The sequence below is a fragment of the Scyliorhinus torazame genome, chromosome 19 (assembly GCF_047496885.1).
Source record: "Scyliorhinus torazame isolate Kashiwa2021f chromosome 19, sScyTor2.1, whole genome shotgun sequence".
NCBI classification, from domain to species: Eukaryota; Metazoa; Chordata; class Chondrichthyes; order Carcharhiniformes; family Scyliorhinidae; genus Scyliorhinus; species Scyliorhinus torazame.
Window position 1 is genome coordinate 23,188,035 of NC_092725.1, and position 27,680 is coordinate 23,215,714.

At 60.0% G+C, this 27,680-nt stretch overlaps 1 protein-coding gene across 4 annotated transcripts in view; it reads left to right on the top strand.

Moving 5' to 3' along the window:
- Positions 1 to 534: 534 nt before the first annotated feature.
- The window catches only part of LOC140396049 (arylamine N-acetyltransferase, pineal gland isozyme NAT-3-like), a 99,982-nt gene continuing 72,836 nt past the window's right edge, over positions 535 to 27,680 (top strand). The window contains exons 1-4 of one of the 4 annotated variants that reach the window (XM_072484132.1): positions 535 to 845; positions 4,892 to 5,033; positions 10,819 to 10,864; positions 15,878 to 15,964. In XM_072484132.1, the coding sequence (XP_072340233.1) occupies positions 756 to 845; positions 4,892 to 5,033; positions 10,819 to 10,864; positions 15,878 to 15,964 (365 nt within the window). In that variant the 5' untranslated portion in view covers positions 535 to 755. Of the gene's footprint in view, positions 846 to 4,891; positions 5,034 to 10,818; positions 10,865 to 10,902; positions 11,066 to 15,877; positions 15,965 to 27,680 lie in introns of those variants that run through there. The other 3 variants (XM_072484133.1, XM_072484129.1, XR_011936434.1) reach the window with 3 other exon arrangements.

The window sequence follows — 27,680 nt, forward strand, 5'->3', positions numbered from 1 at the left end:
GAGTGTGTGTGAGTGGGAATGAGAGTGTGTGAGTGGGAGTGAGTGTGTGAGTGTGAGTGGGAGTGAGTGGGAGTGAGTGTGTGTCAGTGGGTGGGAATGAGTGTGTGTGAGTGAGTGAGTGTGTGTGTGAGTGTGAGTGAGTGTGTGTGAGTGTGTCAGTGGGAGTGGGTGGGAATGAGTGTGTGTGAGTGGGAGTGAGTGTGTGTGAGTGGGAGTGAGTGGGAGTGTGAGAGAGAGTGTGAGTGTGTGTGAATGAATGTGTGGGGGAGTGAGTGTGAGAGTGTATGTGCGTGTGTATGAGAGTGAGTGTGAGGATGTGTGTGAGGGTCCTGGTGTCACGATGATGCTGGTGTGATGTGTGTTGGGGCAGTAAAGCCCACGTCAGACAGCGCGTTGGTAAAACCTGGCAGCTCACAGGTGCCTATTGGCATCAATGAGGTCGACATTCCCCGAATGAATAAATATTAAAGTCAATGTTTAAGCGACACTCGATCTCTGGGCACAGCCTCCCTGTACACAATGGTTCTTTCTCTGGGAAACAATACAGGGCTCTCTGTTCTTGTACCTCTGTAAATGTCCCTTATCTCTGTTAACCAGACTGTGTGTGTGAGTGGGTGACGCTGTTTGCTTGTTTCAGTTACCACTTCACCCCACACTCCTCGCAGCTGCCTCCGGCTCTCACCTCCCCAGAGGGTCAGCGTTCTGCCTCCAGCACCTTCTGGCCTTTTTCACCAAGGCTGCGCCAACAATTCGGGATGCGTTCCCGGGCAGGGGCCTCCTCCGGGGCCCGGAGACCCCAGCCCCCGAGCGGGCAGGGGTATCAGGGAGAATGCAGCTCGTGGGAGGTGGGTAACTGCCGGGTGAAGTGGGGGAGGAGAGGCAGGGTTGTGCCCAGGGTCGGGAAAACAAGACAGAGGGCGGCAGGTGAGAGAGAGAAACTGAGAAGGACAGACAGAAAGTGATTGAGAGAAATAGCAACTGGGATAGAATAACAGAGAGAGTGAGGGGGAGAAAGAGAGACAGACAGAGAGACAAAGTGTGAAGGGGAGAGAGATGGAGAGAGAGAGACAGAAATAGAGAGGGAAAGAGAGAAACAGTGATTGACAGAGTGTGTGTGTGAGTGAGAGAATGTGAGTGTGTGTTGGACAGACAGAGAGAGAGAAAGAAATAGACAGAGAGAAAGAGTGGCAGGGAGAGAGAGAGGCAGAGGGCACCAGCCTCAGGAATGCCACCACGAGACGCGAACAATGGAGAAGTCCATTGATCACGGACACGATTCTCTAGTCGCCGGGCGGGCACAGACAGAGAATCCCATCCAGAGAGAGAGAGAGAGACAAAGAGAGATAGAGACAGACAGACAGAGAGATGGAGAGAAAATCAGATGGAGAGAGAGGCAGAGAAAGAGAGAGACGCACACAGAATGAGAGAGGCAGAGTGAGAAAGACAGAGTGAGACAAAGAGAGACAGAGATTGAAGGAGAGAGAGAGGCAGGGAGAGAGACAAAGATTGAGCGAGGCGGAGAGATGCAGTGAGGGAGATAGAGACAGATTGAGGGAGAGAAAGAGAGAAAGAAAGAGAAAGAGATAGAGAGCGATGGAGAGGAACAGTGAGTAAGGGGGAGAGACGCAGGAGATAAATAAAGCGAGGGAGAGGGAAACAGCCAAAGAGATAGAGAGTGAGTGAGATAGAGAGAGAGGCAGAGTGAGGGAGAGACAGAGAGAGACAGTGAGAGGCAGAGTGAGGGAGAGACAGAGAGAGACAGTGAGAGGCAAAGCGAGGGAGAGAGACAGAGTGAATGAGACAGGGAGAAGGATAGAGAGTGAGGGAGAGAGATGGATAGAGGGTGAGGGAAAGAGAGAGAGACAGGAAAATAGAGAGAGAGACAGAGAGAGAGAGAATAAGGGAGAGAGAGAGAGACACATAGAGTGAGAGAAAGAGAGAGAACGATGTAGAGACGGGGGGGCGATTCTCCGATATGGAGCCCAAGTGTTTGCGCCGTTGTGAACACCATCGCGTTTCACGACGGCGCGAACCGGGCCCGGGTACGACTGATTCTGTCCCCCACAGGGGGCCAGCAAGGTGCTGGAACGGTTCACGCCGCTCCAGCCTCCTTTCGCGTGCCGTGCCAACCCGCACATGCGCAGTTGGGTCGCGCCGATTCTCTCGCGCCGGCCCCGACTCAAGATGGCGTCGGTGTGCAGGGGCCGGGCGCGCCAGAAAGTAGGCCCGGGGAAGGAGAGGCCAGCCCGCCAATCGGTAGGCCCCGATCGCAGGCCAAACCCCATCGGAGGTCCCCCCCGGTGAAGGAGGCCCCCCCACAGGCCACCCTCTGACCGTCCACGCAGAGTTCCCGCCGGCAGCGACCAGGGGTGAACGGCGCAGGCGGGTCTCTGTCGTATCAGCGCTGCCACTCAGTCCACCCGGGCCGGAGAATCGCCCTACCGATTCCAGCGGCCCATGGCCGGCGCTGCGCCAAACTCGCCGGCGCAAATGGCGGCGATTCTCCACGCCTGGCGCGGGGCTCGGAGAATCGCCCCCAGGGAGCGGGTTTCCCCGTCCCGTATGCCAGATTTCAGGTACGGCAGGCCGGCGGGATTCTCTGTTACGCCGGACGGTCAATAAGGTTTCCCATTGTGGGGCAGGCCCACGCCGTTGGGAAAACCCCGGGCTGCCGGTAAAACGGTGCACCCCGCCAGCAGGCAGGGATTTACCCATGTACCTCTATTATACGTGTCTTACCGTAATACATATAATACTGCTAGTGGTGACTACCACATTCACCCCCTGTTAAAAAAAAGAGTCCGGTGGGGGTGGTGGAAAAATGAATTACAGGTTCAGTCTGTCGGGGGCCTTGACCCTCCTCTGTGATCGCCTCGGTCCTGGTGGTGATGTGGGCGCCGACTTGGTCACCTGTGACTCCGGGAGCGTGTTGGCCTCCTCTTCGTCGCCCCTGAGTGGAACCAGTGGGAGGACGGATCCTCCTGGGGCGGGGGCTGCGGTGAGGTTCGCTGGGGGGAGGGGGAGTGGCGCAGGGGTGAATGAGGCAACCTGGGCGGGGGCGGTGTCAGGTCGGGGGGCCGTGGGTGGGGATCCAGTGGGTGCCAGGTCCCAGAGGGAGACTGTGTCCTGGCACCCGTCGGGGTGTGCCACGTAGGCGTACTGCGGGTTCGCGTGTAGGAGGTGGACCCTATCGACCAAAGGGTCCGACTTATGGGTCCGCACGTGCTTCCGGAGGAGGACGGGTCCAGGAACTGTCAGCCATGTTGAGAGCGAGACCCCAGAGGTGGGCCTCCTGCTTCTCTCTTGCCGTGGATGCTGCCGGACTAGCTGAGTATTTCCGGAATTTTCCATGCTAGTTTTCGAGTACTGGCGGCCGCCATACCTTGTGTTCCGATTCCCCCTTGAATTCATCGCTCGACCTGCCACCACCACACCCTCGGACAGTGTATCCCATACCCTCACCTCTCGTCCTGTGAAAAAGTTCCTCCTCGTGTCCCCCTCTCCGCTTTTAACAAATTGTCTTCAATCTGTGTTTCCCCCTCCCTCTGATTCCCAATGGGAGCAGTTTATCCCTCTCGACTCTCTCCGGGACACCCTCATGATTTTGAACATCAATCCAAATCTCCTCTCGACATTCACTTCTCTGAGAACATTCCAAACTTCTCTAGTCTCTCCCCGTCACTGAAATTCCTCATCCCTGGAACCATTCTCGTCAACATTTTCCCCACGCTCTCTCTCTCTCTCTCTCTCTCTCTCTGTTCCACTCTCTCTCTCTGGACTGGATTCTTCCGCTCCACCTGCCGAAGAACGCCAGGGACGAGACGTGTACAATGGAGAACTCCACTGACCTCGGGCGGGATTCTCCAGTCACAGGGCATACGCGGCCAGGACTCCCGCCCACTGTCTCTTGCTCTCTCTGTCTCTCTCTCTTTCTCTATCTCTCTCATTCTCAGTCTCTCTCTTTCCCATGTATTGTGAGAGTACCTGTAAGACATGGATGTTTAAGCAATGTACCTTCAAGAAAACAGTGACGTCAGAGAGTGGGTGGGGCTGAGCTCAGGTCAGCCATTTTGCAGTTTAGTTTTGCAGTTTGGAGGAAAAGAGCTGGGTGTGTGTCTGTGTTTTGCAGTGAGCTGGATCTCTGCCATGAAAGACTATCTCTGGATCATTTGGGTGATTTAAACTCATAATAGTAAAGCCTTTAACCTGATGTGTTTCTGTTTAAAGGCGTTAAGTCTCGTGGATGTTGAAAGGAATAACTGAAGGATTATTTACTGTTGTAATATTTTCGGGGTTATCTTTGAAGTAAGGGGTGTTAAGAGATCCAATGTTTATTTCAGGGGTTAAGTTGAGTTCATGGAATAAACATTGTTTTGTGTTTAAAAACCCACGTGTCCATAATTGTAATCCCACCCCTGTGGAACAAGCCGTGTGCTCGGAAAAGCAACAATAGCATTACAGGGTGAGGTCGGTTGAACTCCAAGATACATTTTGGGGTTCTGAAAACGCCTCGCCCATAACACCCAGTACATCTCTCTTTCACTCGCTCTCTTGCTCTCTCTATCTCTCACTTTCTCCGTTTCTCTCTCTCTCTGTTTCTCACTCTCTGTCTGTCTCTCTCTCTCTGTCTCTCTGTCTCTCTGTCTTTCACTCTTTGTCTCACTCTGTCTCCCACTCTCTCTCTGAAGCCTCTACATCCTTCCGACAGTGTAGCTCCCAGGACTGGCCACAATACGCCAGTTGGGGTTAAACTGGTGTGTGATACAAGTTTAACAGAACCTCCTGGCTCTTGTACTCTGTGCCCCTGTTAATAAATTCCAGGATACTGTTTGTTTTATTCACCGCTCTCTATCAACATATTCTTTGGTTTTAATATACGATCTCTTTGCAGATTCTGACTGTTGCCTTGGCAATAAGCTTCCTGTTTTATCTCTGCCTTTATTATGAGACATTTCACCTCCATCTCACACATACCTACGCACACCTCGGATACGCAACGGCACAGCACAGCATCGGGCAGAGGTATCTGCAAGGTAGGTGTTTCATATTGATAAAGACCTGGTCCTGAGGAAGGGAAAGAGAGGGGACTGAGAGACGCCAGTCAGTGTACAGATATCTCCCTGGGAGAGAGGGGACTGAGAGACACCAGGCAGTGTACAGATATCTCCCTGAGAGAGAGAGGGGGAACTGAGAGACACCAGGCAGTGTACAGATATCTCCCTAAGAGAGAGAGGGGACTGAGAGACACCAGTCAGTGTACAGGTATTTCCCTGGGAGAATGACGAGACTGAGAGACACCAGTCAGTGTACAGATATCTCCCTGAGAGAGAAAGGGGACTGAGAGACTCCAGCCAGTGTACAGATATCTCCCTGAGAGAGAGAGGACTGAGAGACACCAGTCAGTGTACAGATATCTCCCTGAGAGAGAGAGAGGACTGAGAGACACCAGTCAGTGTACAGGGGCGAAATTCTCCCCCAACGGAGCGATGTCCGCCGACTGGCGACCAAAACGGCGCCAATCAGACGGGCATAGCGACGGCCCAAAGGTGTGGAATGCTCCGCATCTTTGGGGGCCGAGCCCCAACTTGAGGGGCTAGGCCGGCGCCGGAGGGCTTTCCGCCCCGCCAGCTGGCGGAAATGGCGTTTGTTGCCCCGCCAGCTGGCGCGGAAATGCGGCGCATGCGCGGGAGTGTCAGCGGCCGCCGACAGTTTACCGCGCATGAGCAGTGGGGAGAGTCTCTTCCGCCTCCGCCATGGTGGAGGCCGTGGCGGAGGCGGAAGGGAAAGAGTGCCCCCACGGCACAGGCCCGCCCGCGGATCGGTGGGCCCCGATCGCGGGCCAGGCCATCGTGGGGGCACCCCCCGGGGTCAGATCGCCCCGCGCCCTCCCCAGGACCCCGGAGCCCGCCCACGCCGCCTGGTCCCGCCGGTAAATACCAGCTTTGATTTACGCCGGCGGGACAGGCAATTTTTCAGATGTTTCAGTAGGGGAGCATTTCGATAACAGTGACCACAATTCAGTAAGTTTCAAAGTACTGGTGGACAAGGATAAGAGTGGTCCTAGGATGAATGTGCTAAATTGGGGGAAGGCTAATTATAACAATATTAGGCGGGAACTGAAGAACATAGATTGGGGGCGGATGTTTGAGGGCAAATCAACATCTGACATGTGGGAGGCTTTCAAGTGGCAGTTGAAAGGAATTCAGGACCGGCATGTTCCTGTGAGGAAGAAGGATAAATACGGCAATTTTCGGGAACCTTGGATGATGAGAGATATTGTAGGCCTCGTCAAAAAGGAAAAGGAGGCATTTGTCAGGGCTAAAAGGCTGGGAACAGACGAAGCCTGCGTGGAATATAAGGAAAGTAGGAAGGAACTTAAGCAAGGAGTCAGGAGGGCTAGAAGGGGTCACGAAAAGTCATTGACAAATAGGGTTAAGGAAAATCCCAAGGCTTTTTACACGTACATAAAAAGAAAGAGGGTAGCCAGGGAAAGGGTTGGCCCACTGAAGGATAGGCAAGGGAATCTATGTGTGGAACCAGAGGAAATGGGCGAGGTACTAAATGAATACTTTGCATCAGTATTCACCAAAGAGAAGAAATTGGTAGATGTTGAGTCTGGAGAAGGGTGTGTAGATAGCCTGGGTCACATTGAGATCCAAAAAGACGAGGTGTTGGGTGTCTTAAAAAATATTAAGGTAGATAAGTCCCCAGGACCTGATGGGATCTACCCCAGAATACTGAAGGAGGCTGGAGAGGAAATTGCTGAGGCCTTGACAGAAATCTTTGGATCCTCGCTGTCTTCAGGGGATGTCCCGGAGGACTGGAGAATAGCCAATGTTGTTCCTCTGTTTAAGAAGGGTAGCAAAGATAATCCCGGGAACTACAGGCCGGTGAGCCTTATTTCAGTGGTAGGGAAATTACTGGAGAGAATTCTTCGAGACAGGATCTACTCCCATTTGGAAGCAAATGGACGTATTAGTGAGAGGCAGCACGGTTTTGTGAAGGGGAGGTCGTGTCTCACTAACTTGATAGAGTTTTTCGAGGAGGTCACTAAGATGAATGATGCAGGTAGGGCAGTGGATGTTGTCTATATGGACTTCAGTAAGGCCTTTGACAAGGTCCCTCATGGTAGACTAGTACAAAAGGTGAAGTCACACGGGATCAGGGGTGAGCTGGCAAGGTGGATACAGAACTGGCTAGGCCATAGAAGGCAGAGAGTAGCAATGGAAGGATGCTTTTCTCATTGGAGGGCTGTGACTAGTGGTGTTCCACAGGGATCAGTGCTGGGACCTTTGCTCTTTGTAGTATATATAAATGATTTGGAGGAAAATGTAACTGGTCTGATTAATAAGTTTGCAGACGACACAAAGGTTGGTGGAATTGCGGATAGCGATGAGGACTGTTGGAGGATACAGCAGGATTTAGATTGTTTGGAGACTTGGGCGGAGAGATGGCAGATGGAGTTTAATCCGGACAAATGTGAGGTAATGCATTTTGGAAGGTCTAATGCAGGTAGGGAATATACAGTGAATGGTAGAACCCTCAAGAGTATTGAAAGTCAAAGAGATCTAGGAGTACAGGTCCACTGGTCATTGAAAGGGGCAACACAGGTGGAGAAGGTAGCCAAGAAGGCATACGGCATGCTTGCCTTCATTGGCCGGGACATTGAGTATAAGAATTGGCAAGTCATGTTGCAGCTGTATAGAACCTTAGTTAGGCCACACTTGGAGTATAGTGTTCAATTCTGGTCGCCACACTACCAGAAGGATGTGGAGGCTTTAGAGAGGGTGCAGAAGAGATTTACCAGAATGTTGCCTGGTATGGAGGGCATTAGCTATGAGGAGCGGTTGAATAAACTCGGTTTGTTCTCACTGGAACGAAGGAGGTTGAGGGGAGACCTGATAGAGGTATACAAAATTATGAGGGGCATAGACAGAGTGGATAGTCAGAGGCTTTTCCCCACGGTAGAGGGGTCAATTACTAGGGGGCATAGGTTTAAGGTGAGAGGGGCAAGGTTTAGAGTAGATGTACGAGGCAAGTTTTTTACGCAGAGGGTAGTGGGTGCCTGGAACTCGCTACCGGAGGAGGTGGTGGAAGCAGGGACGATAGTGACATTTAAGGGGCATCTTGACGAATACATGAATAGGATGGGAATAGAGGGATACGGACCCAGGAAGTGTAGAAGATTGTAGTTTAGTCGGGCAGCATGGTCGGCACGGGCTTGGAGGGCCGAAGGGCCTGTTCCTGTGCTGTACATTTCTTTGTTCTTTGTTCTGGGCGGGGCTTCGGCCCATCCGGGCCGGAGAATTGAGCGGGGGGGTCCCGCCAACCGGCGCGGCCCGATTCCCGCCCCCGCCCAATCTCCGGTACCGGGGACTTCGGCGGGGGCGGGGGCGGGATTCACGGCGGCCAACAGCCATTCTCCGACCCGGCGGGGGGTCGGAGAATGACGCCCCAGATGTCTCCCTGAGAGAGAGGGACTGAGAGACACCAGGCAGTGTACAGATATCTCCCTGAGAGAGAGAGGGGACTGAGAGACACCAGTCAGTGTACAGATGTCTCCCTGAGAGAACGAAGGGACTGAGAGACACCAGTCAGTGTACAGATATTTCCCTGAGAGAGAAAGGGGACTGCGAGACACCAGTCTGTGTACAGATATCTCCCTGAGAGAGGGGACTGAGAGACACCAGTCAGTGTACAGATATTTCCCTGGGAGAATGATGGGACTGAGAGACACCAGTCTGTGTACAGATATCTCCCTGAGAGAGAGGGGACTGAGAGACACCAGTCTGTGTACAGATATCTCCCTGAGAGAGAGGGGACTGAGAGACACCAGTCAGTGTACAGATATCTCCCTGAGAGAGAAAGGGGACTGCGAGACACCAGTCAGTGTACAGATATCTCCCCGAGAGAGAGAGAGGACAGAGAGACACCAGTCAGTGTACAGATATCTCCCTGAGAGAGAGAGAGAGCGGACTGAGAGACACCAGTCAGTGTACAGATATCTCCCTGAGAGAGAGAGGGGACTGAGAGACACCAGTCAGTGTATAGATATCTCCCTGAGAGAGAAAGGGGGGACTGAGAGACACCAGTCAGTGTACAGATATCTCCCTGAGAGAGAGAGAGGACTGAGAGACACCAGTCAGTGTACAGATATCTCCCTGAGAGAGAGAGAGGGGACTGAGAGACACCAGTCAGTGTACAGATATCTCCCTGAGAGAGAGAGAGGACTGAGAGACACCAGTCAGTGTACAGATATCTCCCTGAGAGAGAGAGAGGACTGAGAGACAGCAGTCAGTGTACAGATATCTCCCTGAGAGAGAGAGAGGGGACTGAGAGACACCAGTCAGTGTACAGATATCTCCCTGAGAGAGAAAGGGGACTGCGAGACACCAGTCAGTGTACAGATATCTCCCCGAGAGAGAGAGAGGACAGAGAGACACCAGTCAGTGTACAGATATCTCCCTGAGAGAGAGAGAGGACTGAGAGACACCAGTCAGTGTACAGATATCTCCCTGAGAGAGAGAGAGGACTGAGAGACACCAGTCAGTGTACAGATATCTCCCTGAGAGAGAAAGGGGACTGCGAGACACCAGTCAGTGTACAGATATCTCCCTGAGAGAGGGGACTGAGAGACACCAGTCAGTGTACAGATATCTCCCTGAGAGAGAGAGAGGGGACTGAGAGACACCAGTCAGTGTACAGATATCTCCTTCAGAGAGAGAGGGGACTGAGAGACACCAGTCAGTGTACAGATATCTCCCCGAGAGAGAGAGAGGGGACTGAGAGACACCAGTCAGTGTACAGATATCTCCCTGAGAGAGAGGGGACTGTGAGACACCAGTCAGTGTACAGATATCTCCCTGAGAGAGAGAGGGGACTGAGAGACACCAGTCAGTGTACAGATATCTCCCTGAGAGAGAGGGGACTGAGAGACACCAGTCAGTGTACAGATACCTCCCTGAGAGAGAGGGGACTGAGAGACACCAGTCAGTGTATAGATATCTCCCTGAGAGAGAGGGGACTGAGAGACACCAGTCAGTGTACAGATATCTCCCTGAGAGAGAGAGAGGACTGAGAGACACCAATCAGTGTACAGATATCTCCCTGAGAGAGAGGGGACTGAGAGACACCAGTCAGTGTACAGATATCTCCCTGAGAGAGAGGGGACTGAGAGACACCAGTCAGAGTACAGATATCTCCCTGAGAGAGAGAGAGGACTGAGAGACACCAGTCAGTGTACAGATATCTCCCTGAGAGAGAGGGGACTGAGAGACACCATTCAGTGTACAGATATCTCCCTGTGAGAGAGAGGGGACTGAGAGACACCGGTCAGTGTATAGATATCTCCTTGAGAGAGAGGGGACTGAGAGACACCAGTCAGTGTATAGATATCTCCCTGAGAGAGAGGGGGGACTGAGTGACACCAGTCAGTGTATAGATATCTCCCTGAGAGAGAGGGGGGACTGAGTGACACCAGTCAGTGTACAGATATCACCCTGAGAGAGAGGGGACTGAGAGACACCAGTCAGTGTACAGATATCTCCCTGAGAGAGAGGGGACTGAGAGACACCAGTCAGTGTACAGATATCTCCCTGAGAGAGAGAGGGGACTGAGAGACACAGTCAGTGTACAGATATCTCCCTGAGAGAGAGAGGGGACTGAGAGACACAGTCAGTGTATAGATGGTGGAGAATTCTGATTGTGTTGATTGAGTCGATGTCGGGAGCGAATTGTTTGGTGTATGTGCATGGGATTATGAAGTGCTCACAAAGATACTGTCGGTAACTAACTGCATAATTGCTTCTACCTGAGCAGGTCACGGAGTGGTGAAGAATGATGAGACTGCGATGAAATGGTTTCGGTAAGAATAATATTCCAGAGGATCGTTCCATCACCGTGCACCTTTCGCACCGATACTAACGGCGGGCAGAGAACAGCTGTCGAAGAATAGTGAGGATAGCCGGCACGCAATGATCGCTCCTCCCCCAACCATGGACTGCGACTCCCCTCAACCATTCCAAATTTGCACAGGGTGGAGGGGACGTGGAGGGCTACATTGTTGGTGAGGGCCCCAGCACCACCCTTCAGACAGAACATCAGGGCTTCCGACTCATACAGCCTCCTGGAGAAGGCCTCAACTACCCACCCACCCCCTCTGGGTCTCTCACCGCATTACCCCTCTCGTCCCTCACCTTACCAATCTCCCTTACCGCTGCCTGCTTCCCCAACTGGTGGACCAGCATCCACCTCGCTTTCTCCTCATACTCCTACACTGCCCCTCTGGCCCTCCACAATTGTCCTACCACCTTCCCCGTGGACACTAACCCAAACTCCACCTGGAGACTCTGCCTCTTCTTCAGCAACACCTCCTCCAGGGTCACTGAATATCTCCGATCCACCCTCAGAATCTCCTCTACCAGCCTTGCCCTCTCCTCGCTATCCACCCCCTCCCTATGCACCTGGATCAAAATAAATTCACCCCTAACTACTGCCTCAAGTGCCTCCCAAAGCATGGCGGCCGTGACTTCCCCCCTATCATTCAGCTCCACATATCCCTGAATGGCAGCCCTTACCCTGCTCGCACCCCCATCATCCGCGCACACACACCCTCACCCGCACACACACCCGCTCACACACCCTCACCCGCGCACACACACCCTCACCCGCACACACACCCGCTCACACACACCCTTACTCTGCTCGCACCCCCATCATCCGCGCACACACACCCTCACCCGCACACACACCCGCTCACACACCCTCACCCGCGCACACACACCCTCACCCGCACACACACCCGCTCACACACACCCTTACTCTGCTCGCACCCCCATCATCCGCGCACACACACCCTCACCCGCACACACACCCGCTCACACACACCCTTACCCTGCTCGCACCCCCATCATCCGCGCACACACACCCTCACCCGCACACACACCCGCTCACACACACCCTTACCCTGCTCGCACCCCCATCATCCGCGCACACACACCCTCATCCGCACACACACCCGCTCACACACACCCTTACCCTGCTCGCACCCCCATCATCCGCGCACGCACACCCTCACCCGCACACACCCGCTCACACACACCCTTACCCTGCTCGCACCCCCATCATCCGCGCACACACACCCTCACCCGCACACACCCGCTCACACACACCCTTACCCTGCTCGCACCCCCATCATCCGCGCACGCACACCCTCACCCGCACACACCCGCTCACACACACCCTTACCCTGCTCGCACCCCCATCATCCGCGCACACACACCCTCACCCGCACACACCCGCTCACACACACCCTTACCCTGCTCGCACCCCCATCATCCGCGCACACACACCCTCACCCGCACACACACCCGCTCACACACACCCTTACCCTGCTCGCACCCCCATCATTGGCGTACACACCCTCACCCGCTCACACACCCTCAACCGCTCACACACCCTCACCCGCTCACACACCCGCACACACACACCCTTACCATGCTCGCACCCCCATCATCGGCACACACACACCCTCACCCGCTCACACACCCTCACCCGCTCACACACCCGCACACACACACCCTTACCATGCTTGCACCCCCATCATCGGCGCACATACACCCTCACCCGCTCACATACACCCTCACCCGCTCACACACACCCTCACCCGCGCACACACCCGCTCACACACACCCTTACCATGCTTGCACCCCCATCATCGGCGCACATACACCCTCACCCGCTCACATACACCCTCACCCGCTCACACACACCCTCACCCGCGCACACACCCGCTCACACACACCCTCACCCGCTCACACACACCCTCACCCGCGCACACACCCGCTCACACACCCGCTCACACACACGCGCACACACACCCTCACCCGCTCACACTGCCGCTCATCCACTCACACACACCCTGACCCGCTCGCATACCCGCTCACACACACCCTCACCTGCTCGCACACCCGCTCACACACACCCTCTCCTTCTCAGACACTCCTTCACCTGGTCACAGACCCACTCACCCACTCGCACACCCCTCTCCCGCTCACTTACCCCTCATCCGCTCTCACACCCCTCATCCGCTCACACACCGCTCACCCGCTCACACACACCCTCACCCGCTCACACACACCCTCACCCGCGCACACACCCGCTCACACACCCGCTCACACACACGCGCACACACACCCTCACCCACTCACACTGCCGCTCATCCACTCACACACACCCTGACCCGCTCGCATACCCGCTCACACACACCCTCACCTGCTCGCACACCCGCTCACACACACCCTCTCCTTCTCAGACACTCCTTCACCTGGTCACAGACCCACTCACCCACTCGCACACCCCTCTCCCGCTCACTTACCCCTCATCCGCTCTCACACCCCTCATCCGCTCACACACCCCTCACCCGCTCACACAGCCCTCTCCCACTCACACACCGCTCACCCGCTCACACACACCCCTCACCTGCTCACACAACCCTCACCCACTCACACACCCTCTCTCCCGCTCGCACACCCCTCATCCGCTCACACACCCTCTCTCCCGCTCACACACACCCTCTCCCACTCACACATCGCTCACCCGCTCACACACACCCCTCTCCCGCTCGCACACCCCTCTCCCGTTCACACACACCCTCTCCCGCTCACACACACCCTCTCCCGTTCACACACACCCCTCACCCGCTCGCACACCCCTCACCCGCTCACACACACCCTCTCCCGCTCACACACACCCTCTCCCGCTCACACACACTGCTCACCCGCTCGCACACCCCTCACCCGCTCACACACACCCTCTCCCGTTCACACACACCCTCTCCCGTTCACACACACCCTCTCCCGCTCACACACACCCCTCACCCGCTCACACACACCCTCTCCCGCTCACACACACTGCTCACCCGCTCGCACACCCCTCACCCGCTCACACACACCCTCTCCCGTTCACACACACCCCTCACCCGCTCACACACACCCCTCACCCGCTCACACACACCCCTCACCCGCTCACTCACCCTTCATCTGCTCACACACCCCTCACCCGCTCACTCACCCTTCATCTGCTCACACACCCCTCACCCACTCAAACACACCCTCTCCCGCTCGCACACCCCTCACCGGCCCACACACACCCTCACCCACTCACACACCGCTCACCCGCTCACTCACCCCTCATCTGCTCACACACACCCTCACCGGCCCACACACACCCTCACACACTCACACACACCCTCTCCCGCTCACACACTCCCTCACCCGCTCGCACACCCGCTCACACACACCCTCTCCCGCTCGCACACCCCTCACCGGCCCACACACACCCTCACACACTCACACACCGCTTACCCGCTCACTCACCCCTCATCTGCTCACACACACACTCACCGGCTCGCACACACCGTCACACACTCACACACACCCTCTCCCGCTCACACACACCCTCTCCCGCTCACACACAGCGCCGCACTGTCAGAGGGTCAGTACTGAGGGAGCGCCGCACTGTCAGAGGGTCAGTGCTGAGGGAGTGCTGCACGGTCAGAGGGTCAGTGCTGAGGGAGCGCTGCACTGTCAGAGGGTCAGTGCTGAGGGAGCGCTGCACTGTCAGAGGGTCAGTGATGAGGGAGCGCCGCACTGTCAGAGAGTCAGTACTGAGGGAGCACTGCACTGTCAGAGGGTCAGTACTGAGGGTGCGCCTCACTGTCAGAGGGTCAGTACTGAGGGAGCACCGCACTGTCGGAGGGTCAGTGCTGAGGGAGCACTGCACTGTTGTAGGGTCAGTACTGAGGGAGCGTCGCGCTGTCGGAGGGTCAGTACTGAGGGAGTGCCACACTGTCAGAGGGTCAGTACTGAGGGAGCGTCGCGCTGTCGGAGGGTCAGTACTGTGGGAGTGCCGCACTGTCAGAGGGTCAGTACTGAGGGAGCGCCGCATTGTCTGAGGGTCAGTGCTGAGGGAGTGCCACACTGTCGGAGGGTCAGTTCTGAGGGAGCGCCGCATTGTCGGAGGGTCAGTACTGAGGGAGTGCCACACTGTCGGAGGGTCAGTTCTGAGGGAGCGCCGCACTGTCGGAGGCTCAGAGCTGAGGGAGCGCCGCACTGTCGGCGGGTCAGTGCTGAGGGAGTGCCACACTGTCGGAGGGTCAGTGCTGAGGGAGCTCCACGCTGTCGGAGGGTCAGTGCTGAGGGAGCACCGCACTGTCGGAGGGTCAGTGCTGAGGGAGCTCCACGCTGTCGGAGGGTCAGTGCTGAGGGAGCACTGCACTGTTGGAGGGTCAGTGCTGAGGGAGCTCCACGCTGTCGGAGGGTCAGTGCTGAGGGAGCGCCGCACTGTCAGAGGGTCAGTGCTGAGGGAGTGCTGCACTGTTGGAGGGTCAGTGCTGAGGGAGCTCCACGCTGTCGGAGGCTCAGAGCTGAGGGAGCGCCGCACTGTCGGCGGGTCAGTGCTGAGGGAGTGCCACACTGTCGGAGGGTCAGTGCTGAGGGAGCACTGCACTGTTGGAGGGTCAGTGCTGAGGGAGCTCCACGCTGTCGGAGGGTCAGTGCTGAGGGAGCTCCACGCTGTCGGAGGGTCAGTGCTGAGGGAGCACTGCACTGTTGGAGGTGCATATTTGAGAAGAGATGTGAAACAGATGGCCCCCCTCTGGGCGTTGAGGCATCAGCACCTCTCTCAGCCCTGGCCTTGATTATTGAATCCACTCCACTCCGGCCAACATCCACTCAGGGGCCAATGTCCCTCATTCCAACGCAAATTGTGCACCTTTCATGAGCCTGATCACCTTGCCCCTAACAGGCTTATTTCCCGACTTTTCACATGCGCCGTGACTGCTGTGACTGGACTGAACTGACAGTTACTCTCTCCTTAGGAAAGCGGCAGACCAGGGTCATCCTCACTCATCGTACAACCTCGCAGTGGGAAAACTGAAGGAGCTGACAAGCGACGTTGAAGATTGGTAAGTCTCTGTGTCCACCGCTCGGTAATTATTCATCCGTGAATAACAGACGTTGGGAGAGAGCCCCGGGTGGTGAGAGGGACTAGGACTAGGACTTGGCGTCTCTCTCTGTGTCAGTGCGTCTGCTCTATCACACCTATCACTGAGGGGGAGGGGGAGAGAGAGAGGGGGAGGGGAAGAGAGAGAGAGGGAGAGAGAGACACAGAGAGAAACAGAGAGAGGGAGAGACAGTGAGAGAGTCAGAGAGAGAGTCAGAGAGAGAGACACAGAGAGAGACACAGAGAGAAACACAGAGAGGGAGAGACAGTGAGAGAGTCAGAGAGAGAGATAGAGAGAGAGACACAGAGAGAAACACAGAGAGGGAGAGACAGTGAGAGAGTCAGAGAGAGAGTCAGAGAGAGAGACACAGAGAGAAACACAGAGAGAAACAGAGAGAGGGAGAGACAGTGAGAGAGTCAGAGAGAGAGTCAGAGAGAGAGAGACAGAGAGAAACACAGAGAGGGAGAGACAGTGAGAGAGTCAGAGAGAGAGTCAGAGAGAGAGACACAGAGAGAAACACAGAGAGAAACAGAGAGAGGGAGAGACAGTGAGAGAGTCAGAGAGAGAGTCAGAGAGAGAGACAGAGAGAGAGAGACAGAGAGAAACACAGAGAGGGAGAGACAGTGAGAGAGTCAGAGAGAGAGTCAGAGAGAGAGACACAGAGAGAAACACAGAGAGAAACAGAGAGAGGGAGAGACAGTGAGAGAGTCAGAGAGAGAGTCAGAGAGAGAGACAGAGAGAGACACACAGAGAGAAACACAGAGAGAAACACAGAGAGGGAGAGACAGTGAGAGAGTCAGAGAGAGAGATAGAGAGAGAGACACAGAGAGAAACACAGAGAGGGAGAGACAGTGAGAGAGTCAGAGAGAGAGTCAGAGAGAGAGACACACACAGAGAAAGGCAGAGAGAGAGACACAGAGAGAGACAGAGAGAGAGAGAGACAGGGAGAGAGTGACAGAGAGGAAGAGACAGAGAAAGAGTCAGAGAGAGAGACACAGAGAGAAACACAGAGAGAAACAGAGAGAGGGAGAGACAGTGAGAGAGTCAGAGAGAGAGTCAGAGAGAGAGACAGAGAGAGAGAGACAGAGAGAAACACAGAGAGGGAGAGACAGTGAGAGAGTCAGAGAGAGAGTCAGAGAGAGAGACACAGAGAGAAACACAGAGAGAAACAGAGAGAGGGAGAGACAGTGAGAGAGTCAGAGAGAGAGTCAGAGAGAGAGACAGAGAGAGACACACAGAGAGAAACACAGAGAGAAACACAGAGAGGGAGAGACAGTGAGAGAGTCAGAGAGAGAGATAGAGAGAGAGACACAGAGAGAAACACAGAGAGGGAGAGACAGTGAGAGAGTCAGAGAGAGAGTCAGAGAGAGAGACACACACAGAGAAAGGCAGAGAGAGAGACACAGAGAGAGACAGAGAGAGAGAGAGACAGGGAGAGAGTGACAGAGAGGAAGAGACAGAGAAAGAGACAGAGAGAGAGAAACAGAGAGAGAGAAGGAGAGATAGAGAGAAACAGTGAGAGGGAGAGGTATAGAGCGACTGTGAAACAGAGTGAGATAGAGATAGAGCGAGAGAAAGGAGAGAAAGAGCAAGAAAGAGAAACAGAGAGAAAGAGACAGAGAGAGAGAAACAGAGAAAGGGAGAGACTGAGAGAAAGAAGGAGAGAGGGAGGGGCAGCGGTCGGGAGACTGTGAGACAGAGAGAAAGATAAACAGAGAGAGCAAGAAAAAGAGTGAAAGAGCGAGCGACAGAGTTAGATTGAGAGAAAGAAGGAGAGACAGATAGAAAGAGAGACAGCGAGAAAGAGAGATACAGAGTGAAAGAGGGGGTGACAGAGAGAGAGAGAGAGAGAGAGCCAGAGAGAGGGACAGAGAATGAGAGAGAGAGAGAGAGGAAGAGACAAAGAGGAGAGAGAGGGAGAGAGAGGCACATGGAGAAGGAGAGAGCGAGAGAGACAGAGACAGAGATACAGAGAGATACAGAGAGATAGAGATGGGCAGCACGGTAGCACAGTGGTTAGCACAGTTGCTTCACACGCCAGGGTCCCAGGTTCGATTCCGGCTTGGGTCACTGTCTGTGCGGAGTCTGCACATCCTCCCCGTGTGTGCGTGGGTTTCCTCCGGGTGCTCCGGTTTCCTCCCACAGTCCAAAGATGTGCGGGTTAGGTGGATTGGCCGTGATGAATTGCTCTCAGTTTCCAAAAACGTTTAGGTGGGGTTACTGGGTTGTGGGGATTGGGTGGAGGTGTGGGCTTGGGTAAGGGGCTCTTTCCAAGGGCCGGTGCAGACTTGATGGGCCGAATGGCCTCCTTCTGCACTGTAACTCCTATGATTCTCTGAGAGAGACAGAGAGGTGGAGAGGTTTTGGATGGGGTACAACAGCTTAGAGACCACCCACCCAGGTAGCTGAAAGCACGGCCGGCAATGGCAGAGCTCTGGGTATCGGGGAGGCTGGCACTGGGTACCGGGGAGGCTGGCACTGGGTACCGGGGAGGCTGGCACTGGGTATCGGGGAGGCTGGCACTGGGTACCGGGGAGGCTGGCTCTGGGTATCGGGGAGGCTGGCTCTGGGTATCGGGGAGGCTGGCACTGGGTACCGGGGAGGCTGGCACTGGGTATCGGGGAGGCTGGCACTGGGTACCGGGGAGGCTGGCACTGGGTATTGGGAGGCTGGCACTGGGTACCGGGGAGGCTGGCACTGGGTATCGGGGAGGCTGGCACTGTGTATCGGGGAGGCTGGCACTGGGTATCGGGGAGGCTGGCACTGGGTACCCGGGAGGTTGGCTCTGGGTACCGGGGAGGCTGGCACTGGGTACCGGGGAGGCTGGCACTGGGTATCGGGGAGGCTGGCACTGGGTACCCGGGAGGTTGGCTCTGGGTACCGGGGAGGCTGGCACTGAGTATCGGGGAGGCTGGCACTGGGTATCGGGGAGGCTGGCACTGGGTATCGGGGAGGCTGGCACTGGGTACCCGGGAGGTTGGCTCTGGGTACCGGGGAGGCTGGCACTGGGTATCGGGGAGGCTGGCACTGGGTATCGGGGAGGTTGGCTCTGGGTACCGGGGAGGCTGGCACTGGGTATCGGGGAGGCTGGCACTGGGTATCGGGGAGGCTGGCACTGGGTACCGGGGAGGCTGGCACTGGGTACCGGGGAGGCTGGCACTGGGTACCGGGGAGGCTGGCACTGGGTACCGGGGAGGCTGGCTCTGGGTACCGGGGAGGCTGGCACTGGGTACCGGGGAGGCTGGCACTGGGTACCGGGGAGGCTGGCACTGGGTATCGGGGAGGCTGGCACTGGGTATCGGGGAGGCTGGCACTGGGTACCGGGGAGGCTGGCACTGGGTACCGGGGAGGCTGGCACTGGGTACCGGGGAGGCTGGCACTGGGTACCGGGGAGGCTGGCACTGGGTACCGGGGAGGCTGGCACTGGGTACCGGGGAGGCTGGCACTGGGTACCGGGGAGGCTGGCACTGGGTACCGGGGAGGCTGGCACTGGGTACCGGGGAGGCTGGCACTGGGTACCGGGGAGGCTGGCACTGGGTATCGGGGATGCTGGCACTGGGTACCGGGGAGGCTGGCACTGGGTATCGGGGAGGCTGGCACTGGGTACCGGGGAGGCTGGCACTGGGTACCGGGGAGGCTGGCACTGGGTACCGGGGAGGTGGGCACTGGGTATCGGGGAGGCTGGCACTGGGTACCGGGGAGGCTGGCACTGGATATCGGGGAGGCTGGCACTGGGTACCGGGGAGGCTGGCACTGGATATCGGGGAGGCTGGCACTGGGTACCGGGGAGGCTGGCACTGGGTATCGGGGAGGCAGGCACTGGGTACCGGGGAGACTGGCACTGGGTATCGGGGAGGCTGGCACTGGGTACCGGGGAGGCTGGCACTGGGTACCGGGGAGGCTGGCACTGGGTATCGGGGAGGCTGGCACTGGGTATCGGGGAGGCTGGCACTGGGTATCGGGGAGGCTGGCACTGGGTACCGGGGAGGCTGGCACTGGGTACCGGGGAGGCTGGCACTGGGTACCGGGGACGCTGGCTCTGGGTACCGGGGAGGCTGGCACTGGGTACCGGGGAGGCTGGCACTGGGTATCGGGGAGGCTCGCACTGGGTACCGGGGAGGCTGGCACTGGGTACCGGGGAGGCTGGCACTGGGTATCGGGGAGGCTGGCTCTGGGTATCGGGGAGGCTGGCACTGGGTATCGGGGAGGCTGGCACTGGGTATCGGGGAGGCTGGCACTGGGTACCGGGGAGGCTGGCTCTGGGTACCGGGGAGGCTGGCACTGGGTATCGGGGAGGCTGGCACTGGGCACCGGGGAGGCTGGCACTGGGTATCGGGGAGGCTGGCACTGGGTACCGGGGAGGCTGGCACTGGGTATCGGGGAGGCTGGCACTGGGTATCGGGGAGGCTGGCACTGGGTACCGGGGAGGCTGGCACTGGGTATCGGGGAGGCTGGCACTGGGTATCGGGGAGGCTGGCTCTGGGTATCGGGGAGGCTGGCACTGGGTATCGGGGAGGCTGGCACTGGGCACCGGGGAGGCTGGCACTGGGTATCGGGGAGGCTGGCACTGGGCACCGGGGAGGCTGGCACTGGGTATCGGGGAGGCTGGCACTGGGTACCGGGGAGGCTGGCACTGGGTATCGGGGAGGCTGGCACTGGGTATCGGGGAGGCTGGCACTGGGTATCGGGGAGGCTGGCACTGGGTATCGGGGAGGCTGGCACTGGGTACCGGGGAGGCTGGCACTGGGTACCGGGGAGGCTGGCACTGGGTATGGGGGAGGCTGGCACTGGGTATCGGGAAGGCTGGCACTGGGTATCGGGGAGGCTGGCACTGGGTACCGGGGAGGCTGGCTCTGGGTACCGGGGAGGCTGGCACTGGGTACCGGGGAGGCTGGCACTGGGTACCGGGGAGGCTGGCACTGTGTACCGGGGAGGCTGGCTCTGGGTACCAGGGAGGCTGGCACTGGGTACCGGGGAGGCTGGCACTGGGTACCGGGGAGGCTGGCACTGGGTACCGGGGAGGCTGGCACTGGGTACCGGGGAGGCTGGCACTGGGTACCAGGGAGGCTGACACTGAATACCGGGTAGGCTGACACTGGGTACCGGGGAGGCTGACACTGGGTACCGGGGAGGCTGGCACTGGGTACCGGGAAGGCTGGCACTGGGTATCGGGGAGGCTGGCACTGGGTACCGGGGAGGCTGGCACTGGGTATCGGGGAGGCTGGCACTGGGTATCGGGGAAGCTGACACTGGGTACCGGGGTGGCTGGCACTGTGTACCGGGGAGGCTGGCACTGGGTACCGGGGAGGCTGGCACTGGGTACCGGGGAGGCTGGCACTGGGTATCGGGGAGGCTGGCACTGGGTACCGGGGAGGCTGGCACTGGGTATTGGGAGGCTGGCACTGGGTACCGGGGAGGCTGGCACTGGGTACCGGGGAGGCTGGCACTGGGTATCGGGGAGGCTGGCACTGTGTATCGGGGAGGCTGGCACTGGGTATCGGGGAGGCTGGCACTGGGTACCCGGGAGGTTGGCTCTGGGTACCGGGGAGGCTGGCACTGGGTACCGGGGAGGCTGGCACTGGGTATCGGGGAGGCTGGCACTGGGTACCCGGGAGGTTGGCTCTGGGTACCGGGGAGGCTGGCACTGAGTATCGGGGAGGCTGGCACTGGGTATCGGGGAGGCTGGCACTGGGTATCGGGGAGGCTGGCACTGGGTACCCGGGAGGTTGGCTCTGGGTACCGGGGAGGCTGGCACTGGGTATCGGGGAGGCTGGCACTGGGTATCGGGGAGGTTGGCTCTGGGTACCGGGGAGGCTGGCACTGGGTATCGGGGAGGCTGGCACTGGGTATCGGGGAGGCTGGCACTGGGTACCGGGGAGGCTGGCACTGGGTACCGGGGAGGCTGGCACTGGGTACCGGGGAGGCTGGCACTGGGTACCGGGGAGGCTGGCACTGGGTACCGGGGAGGCTGGCTCTGGGTACCGGGGAGGCTGGCACTGGGTACCGGGGAGGCTGGCACTGGGTACCGGGGAGGCTGGCACTGGGTATCGGGGAGGCTGGCACTGGGTACCGGGGAGGCTGGCACTGGGTACCGGGGAGGCTGGCACTGGGTACCGGGGAGGCTGGCACTGGGTACCGGGGAGGCTGGCACTGGGTACCGGGGAGGCTGGCACTGGGTACCGGGGAGGCTGGCACTGGGTACCGGGGAGGCTGGCACTGGGTACCGGGGAGGCTGGCACTGGGTACCGGGGAGGCTGGCACTGGGTACCGGGGAGGCTGGCACTGGGTATCGGGGATGCTGGCACTGGGTACCGGGGAGGCTGGCACTGGGTATCGGGGAGGCTGGCACTGGGTACCGGGGAGGCTGGCACTGGGTACCGGGGAGGCTGGCACTGGGTACCGGGGAGGTGGGCACTGGGTATCGGGGAGGCTGGCACTGGGTACCGGGGAGGCTGGCACTGGATATCGGGGAGGCTGGCACTGGGTACCGGGGAGGCTGGCACTGGATATCGGGGAGGCTGGCACTGGGTACCGGGGAGGCTGGCACTGGGTATCGGGGAGGCTGGCACTGGGTACCGGGGAGACTGGCACTGGGTATCGGGGAGGCTGGCACTGGGTACCGGGGAGGCTGGCACTGGGTACCGGGGAGGCTGGCACTGGGTATCGGGGAGGCTGGCACTGGGTATCGGGGAGGCTGGCACTGGGTATCGGGGAGGCTGGCACTGGGTACCGGGGAGGCTGGCACTGGGTACCGGGGAGGCTGGCACTGGGTACCGGGGACGCTGGCTCTGGGTACCGGGGAGGCTGGCACTGGGTACCGGGGAGGCTGGCACTGGGTATCGGGGAGGCTCGCACTGGGTACCGGGGAGGCTGGCACTGGGTACCGGGGAGGCTGGCACTGGGTATCGGGGAGGCTGGCTCTGGGTATCGGGGAGGCTGGCACTGGGTATCGGGGAGGCTGGCACTGGGTATCGGGGAGGCTGGCACTGGGTACCGGGGAGGCTGGCTCTGGGTACCGGGGAGGCTGGCACTGGGTATCGGGGAGGCTGGCACTGGGCACCGGGGAGGCTGGCACTGGGTATCGGGGAGGCTGGCACTGGGTACCGGGGAGGCTGGCACTGTGTACCGGGGAGGCTGGCTCTGGGTACCAGGGAGGCTGGCACTGGGTACCGGGGAGGCTGGCACTGGGTACCGGGGAGGCTGGCACTGGGTACCGGGGAGGCTGGCACTGGGTACCGGGGAGGCTGGCACTGGGTACCAGGGAGGCTGACACTGAATACCGGGTATTCTGACACTGGGTACCGGGGAGGCTGACACTGGGTACCGGGGAGGCTGGCACTGGGTACCGGGAAGGCTGGCACTGGGTATCGGGGAGGCTGGCACTGGGTACCGGGGAGGCTGGCACTGGGTATCGGGGAGGCTGGCACTGGGTATCGGGGAAGCTGACACTGGGTACCGGGGTGGCTGGCACTGTGTACCGGGGAGGCTGGCACTGGGTACCGGGGAGGCTGGCACTGGGTACCGGGGAGGCTGGCACTGGGTACCGGGGAGGCTGTCACTGGGTATCGGGGAGGCTGGCTCTGGGTACCGGGGAGGCTGGCACTGGGTATCGGGGAGGCTGGCACTGGGTATCGGGGAGGCTGGCACTGGGTATCGGGGAGGCTGGCACTGGGTACCGGGGAGGCTGGCACTGGGTACCGGGGAGGCTGGCACTGGGTATCGGGGAGGCTGGCACTGGGTACCGGGGAGGCTGGCACTGGGTATCGGGGAGGCTGGCACTCGGTATCGGGGAGGCTGGCACTGGGTATCGGGGAGGCTGGCACTGGGTATCGGGGAGGCTGGCACTGGGTACCGGGGAGGCTGGCACTGGGTACCGGGGAGGCTGGCACTGGGTATCGGGGAGGCTGGCACTGGGTATCGGGGAGGCTGGCTCTGGGTACCGGGGAGGCTGGCACTGGGTATCGGGGAGGCTGGCACTGGGTACCGGGGAGGCTGGCACTGGGTATCGGGGAGGCTGGCACTGGGTATCGGGGTGGCTGGCACTGGGTACCGGGGAGGCTGGCACTGGGTATCGGGGAGGCTGGCTCTGGGTACCGGGGAGGCTGGCACTGGGTACCGGGGAGGCTGGCACTGGGTACCGGGGAGGCTGGCACTGGGTATCGGGGAGGCTGGCACTGGGTACCGGGGAGGCTGGCACTGGGTACCGGGGAGGCTGGCTCTGGGTACCGGGGAGGCTGGCACTGGGTACCGGGGAGGCTGGCACTGGGTACCGGGGAGGCTGGCACTGGGTATCGGGGAGGCTGGCACTGGGTACCGGGGAGGCTGGCACTGGGTATCGGGGAGGCTGGCACTGGGTACCGGGGAGGCTGGCACTGGGTACCGGGGAGGCTGGCACTGGGTATCGGGGAGGCTGGCACTGGGTATCGGGGAGGCTGGCACTGGGTACCGGGGAGACTGGCACTGGGTATCGGGGAGGCTGGCACTGGGTACCGGGGAGGCTGGCACTGGGTACCGGGGAGGCTGGCACTGGGTACCGGGGAGGCTGGCACTGGGTATCGGGGAGGCTTGCACTGGGTACCGGGGAGGCTGGCACTGGGTACCGGGGAGGCTGGCTCTGGGTATCGGGGTGGCTGGCACTGGGTACCGGGGAGGCTGGCACTGGGTACCGGGGAGGCTGGCACTGGGTACCGGGGAGGCTGGCACTGGGTACCGGGGAGGCTGGCACTGGGTACCGGGGAGGCTGGCACTGGGTACCAGGGAGGCTGGCACTGGGTATCGGGGAGGCTGGCACTGGGTACCGGGGAGGCTGGCACTGGGTACCGGGGAGGCTGGCACTGGGTATCGGGGAGGCTGGCACTGGGTACTGGGGAGGCTGGCACTGGGTACCGGGGTGGCTGGCACTGGGTATCGGGGAGACTGGCTCTGGGTACCGGGGAGGCTGGCACTGGGTATCGGGGAGGCTGGCACTGGGTATCGGGGAGGCTGGCACTGGGTACCGGGGAGGCTGGCACTGGGTATCGGGGTGGCTGGCACTGGGTATCGGGGAGGCTGGCACTGGGTACCGGGGAGGCTGGCACTGGGTACCGGGGAGGCTGGCACTGGGTATCGGGGTGGCTGGCACTGGGTATCGGGGAGGCTGGCACTGGGTACCGGGGAGGCTGGCACTGGGTACCGGGGAGGCTGGCACTGGGTACCGGGGTGGCTGGCACTGGGTATCGGGGAGACTGGCTCTGGGTACCGGGGAGGCTGGCACTGGGTATCGGGGAGGCTGGCACTGGGTACCGGGGCGGCTGGCACTGGGTACCGGGGCGGCTGGCACTGGGTACCGGGGAGGCTGGCACTGGGTATCGGGGAGGCTGGCACTGGGTACCGGGGAGGCTGGCACTGGGTACCGGGGAGGCTGGCTCTGGGTACCGGGGAGGCTGGCACTGGATACCGGGGAGGCTGGCACTGGGTATCGGGGAGGCTGGCACTGGGTATCGGGGAGGCTGGCACTGGGTACCGGGGAGGCTGGCACTGGGTACCGGGGAGGCTGGCACTGGGTATCGGGGAGGCTGGCACTGGGTACCGGGGAGGTTGGCACTGGGTACCGGGGAGGCTGGCACTGGGTACCGGGGAGGCTGGCACTGGGTATCGGGGAGGCTGGCACTGGGTATCGGGGAGGCTGGCACTGGGTACCGGGGAGGCTGGCAATGGGTATCGGGGAGGCTGGCACTGGGTACCGGGGAGACTGGCTCTGGGTACCGGGGAGGCTGGCACTGGGTACCGGGGTGGCTGGCACTGGGTATCGGGGTGGCTGGCACTGGGTATCGGGGTGGCTGGCACTGGGTATCGGGGAGGCTGGCACTGGGTACCGGGGAGGCTGGCTCTGGGTATCGGGGAGGCTGGCACTGGGTATCGGGGAGGCTGGCACTGGGTATCGGGGAGGCTGGCACTGGGTATCGGGGAGGCTGGCACTGGGTACCGGGGAGGCTGGCACTGGGTATCGGGGAGGCTGGCACTGGGTACCGGGGAGGCTGGCACTGGGTATCGGGGAAGCTGGCACTGGGTACCGGGGAGGCTTGCACTGGGTATCAGGGAGGCTGGCACTGGGTACCGGGGAGGCTTGCACTGGGTATCGGGGAGGCTGGCACTGGGTACCGGGGAGGCTGGCACTGGGTACCGGGGAGGCTGGCACTGGGTATCGGGGAGGCTGGCACTGGGTACCGGGGAGGCTGGCACTGGGTACCGGGGAGGCTTGCACTGGGTATCAGGGAGGCTGGCACTGGGTACCGGGGAGGCTGGCACTGGGTACCGGGGAGGCTTGCACTGGGTATCGGGGAGCCTGGCACTGGGTATCGGGGAGGCTGGCACTGGGTACCGGGGAGGCTTGCACTGGGTATCAGGGAGGCTGGCACTGGGTACCGGGGAGGCTGGCACTGGGTACCGGGGAGGCTTGCACTGGGTATCGGGGAGGCTGGCACTGGGTATCGGGGAAGCTGGCACTGGGTACCGGGGAGGCTTGCACTGGGTATCAGGGAGGCTGGCACTGGGTACCGGGGAGGCTTGCACTGGTTACCGGGGAGGCTGGCACTGGGTACCGGGGAGGCTGGCACTGGGTACCGGGGAGGCTTGCACTGGGTATCAGGGATGCTGGCACTGGGTACCGGGAAGGCTTGCACTGGGTATCGGGGAGGCTGGCACTGGGTACCGGGGAGGCTGGCTCTGGGTACCGGGGAGGCTGGCTCTGGGTATCGGGGAGGCTGGCACTGGGTACCGGGGAGGCTGGCTCTGGGTATCGGGGAGGCTGGCACTGGGTATCGGGGAGGCTGGCACTGGGTACCGGGGAGGCTCGCACTGGGTACCGGGGAGGCTGGCTCTGGGTATCGGGGAGGCTGGCACTGGGTATCGGGGAGGCTGGCACTGGGTACCGGGGAGGCTGGCTCTGGGTATCGGGAGGCTGGCACTGGGTACCGGGGAGGCTGGCTCTGGGTATCGGGGAGGCTGGCACTGGGTATCGGGGAGGCTGGCACTGGGTATCGGGGAGACTGGCACTGGATACCGGGGAGACTGGCTCTGGGTACCGGGGAGGCTGGCACTGGGTACCGGGGAGGCTGGCACTGGGTACCGGGGAGGCTGGCACTGGGTACCGGGGAGGCTGGCACTGGGTACCGGGGTGACTGGCACTGGGTATCGGGGTGGCTGGCTCTGGGTACCAGGGAGGCTGGCACTGGGTACCGGGGCGGCTGGCACTGGGTACCGGGGAGGCTGGCACTGGGTACCGGGGTGACTGGCACTGGGTATCGGGGTGGCTGGCTCTGGGTACCGGGGAGGCTGGCACTGGGTATCGGGGAGGCTGGCACTGGGTATCGGGGAGGCTGGCACTGGGTACCGGGGAGGCTGGCACTGGGTACCGGGGTGGCTGGCACTGGGTATCGGGGAGGCTGGCACTGGGTACCAGGGAGGCTGGCTCTGGGTACCGGGGAGGCTGGCACTGGGTATCGGGGAGGCTGGCACTGGGTACCGGGGAGGCTTGCACTGGGTATCGGGGAGGCTGGCACTGGGTACCGGGGAGGCTTGCACTGGGTATCGGGGAGGCTGGGACTGGGTACCGGGGAGGCTGGCACTGGGTACCGGGGAGGCTGGCACTGGGTACCGGGGAGGCTTGCACTGGGTATCAGGGAGGCTGGCACTGGGT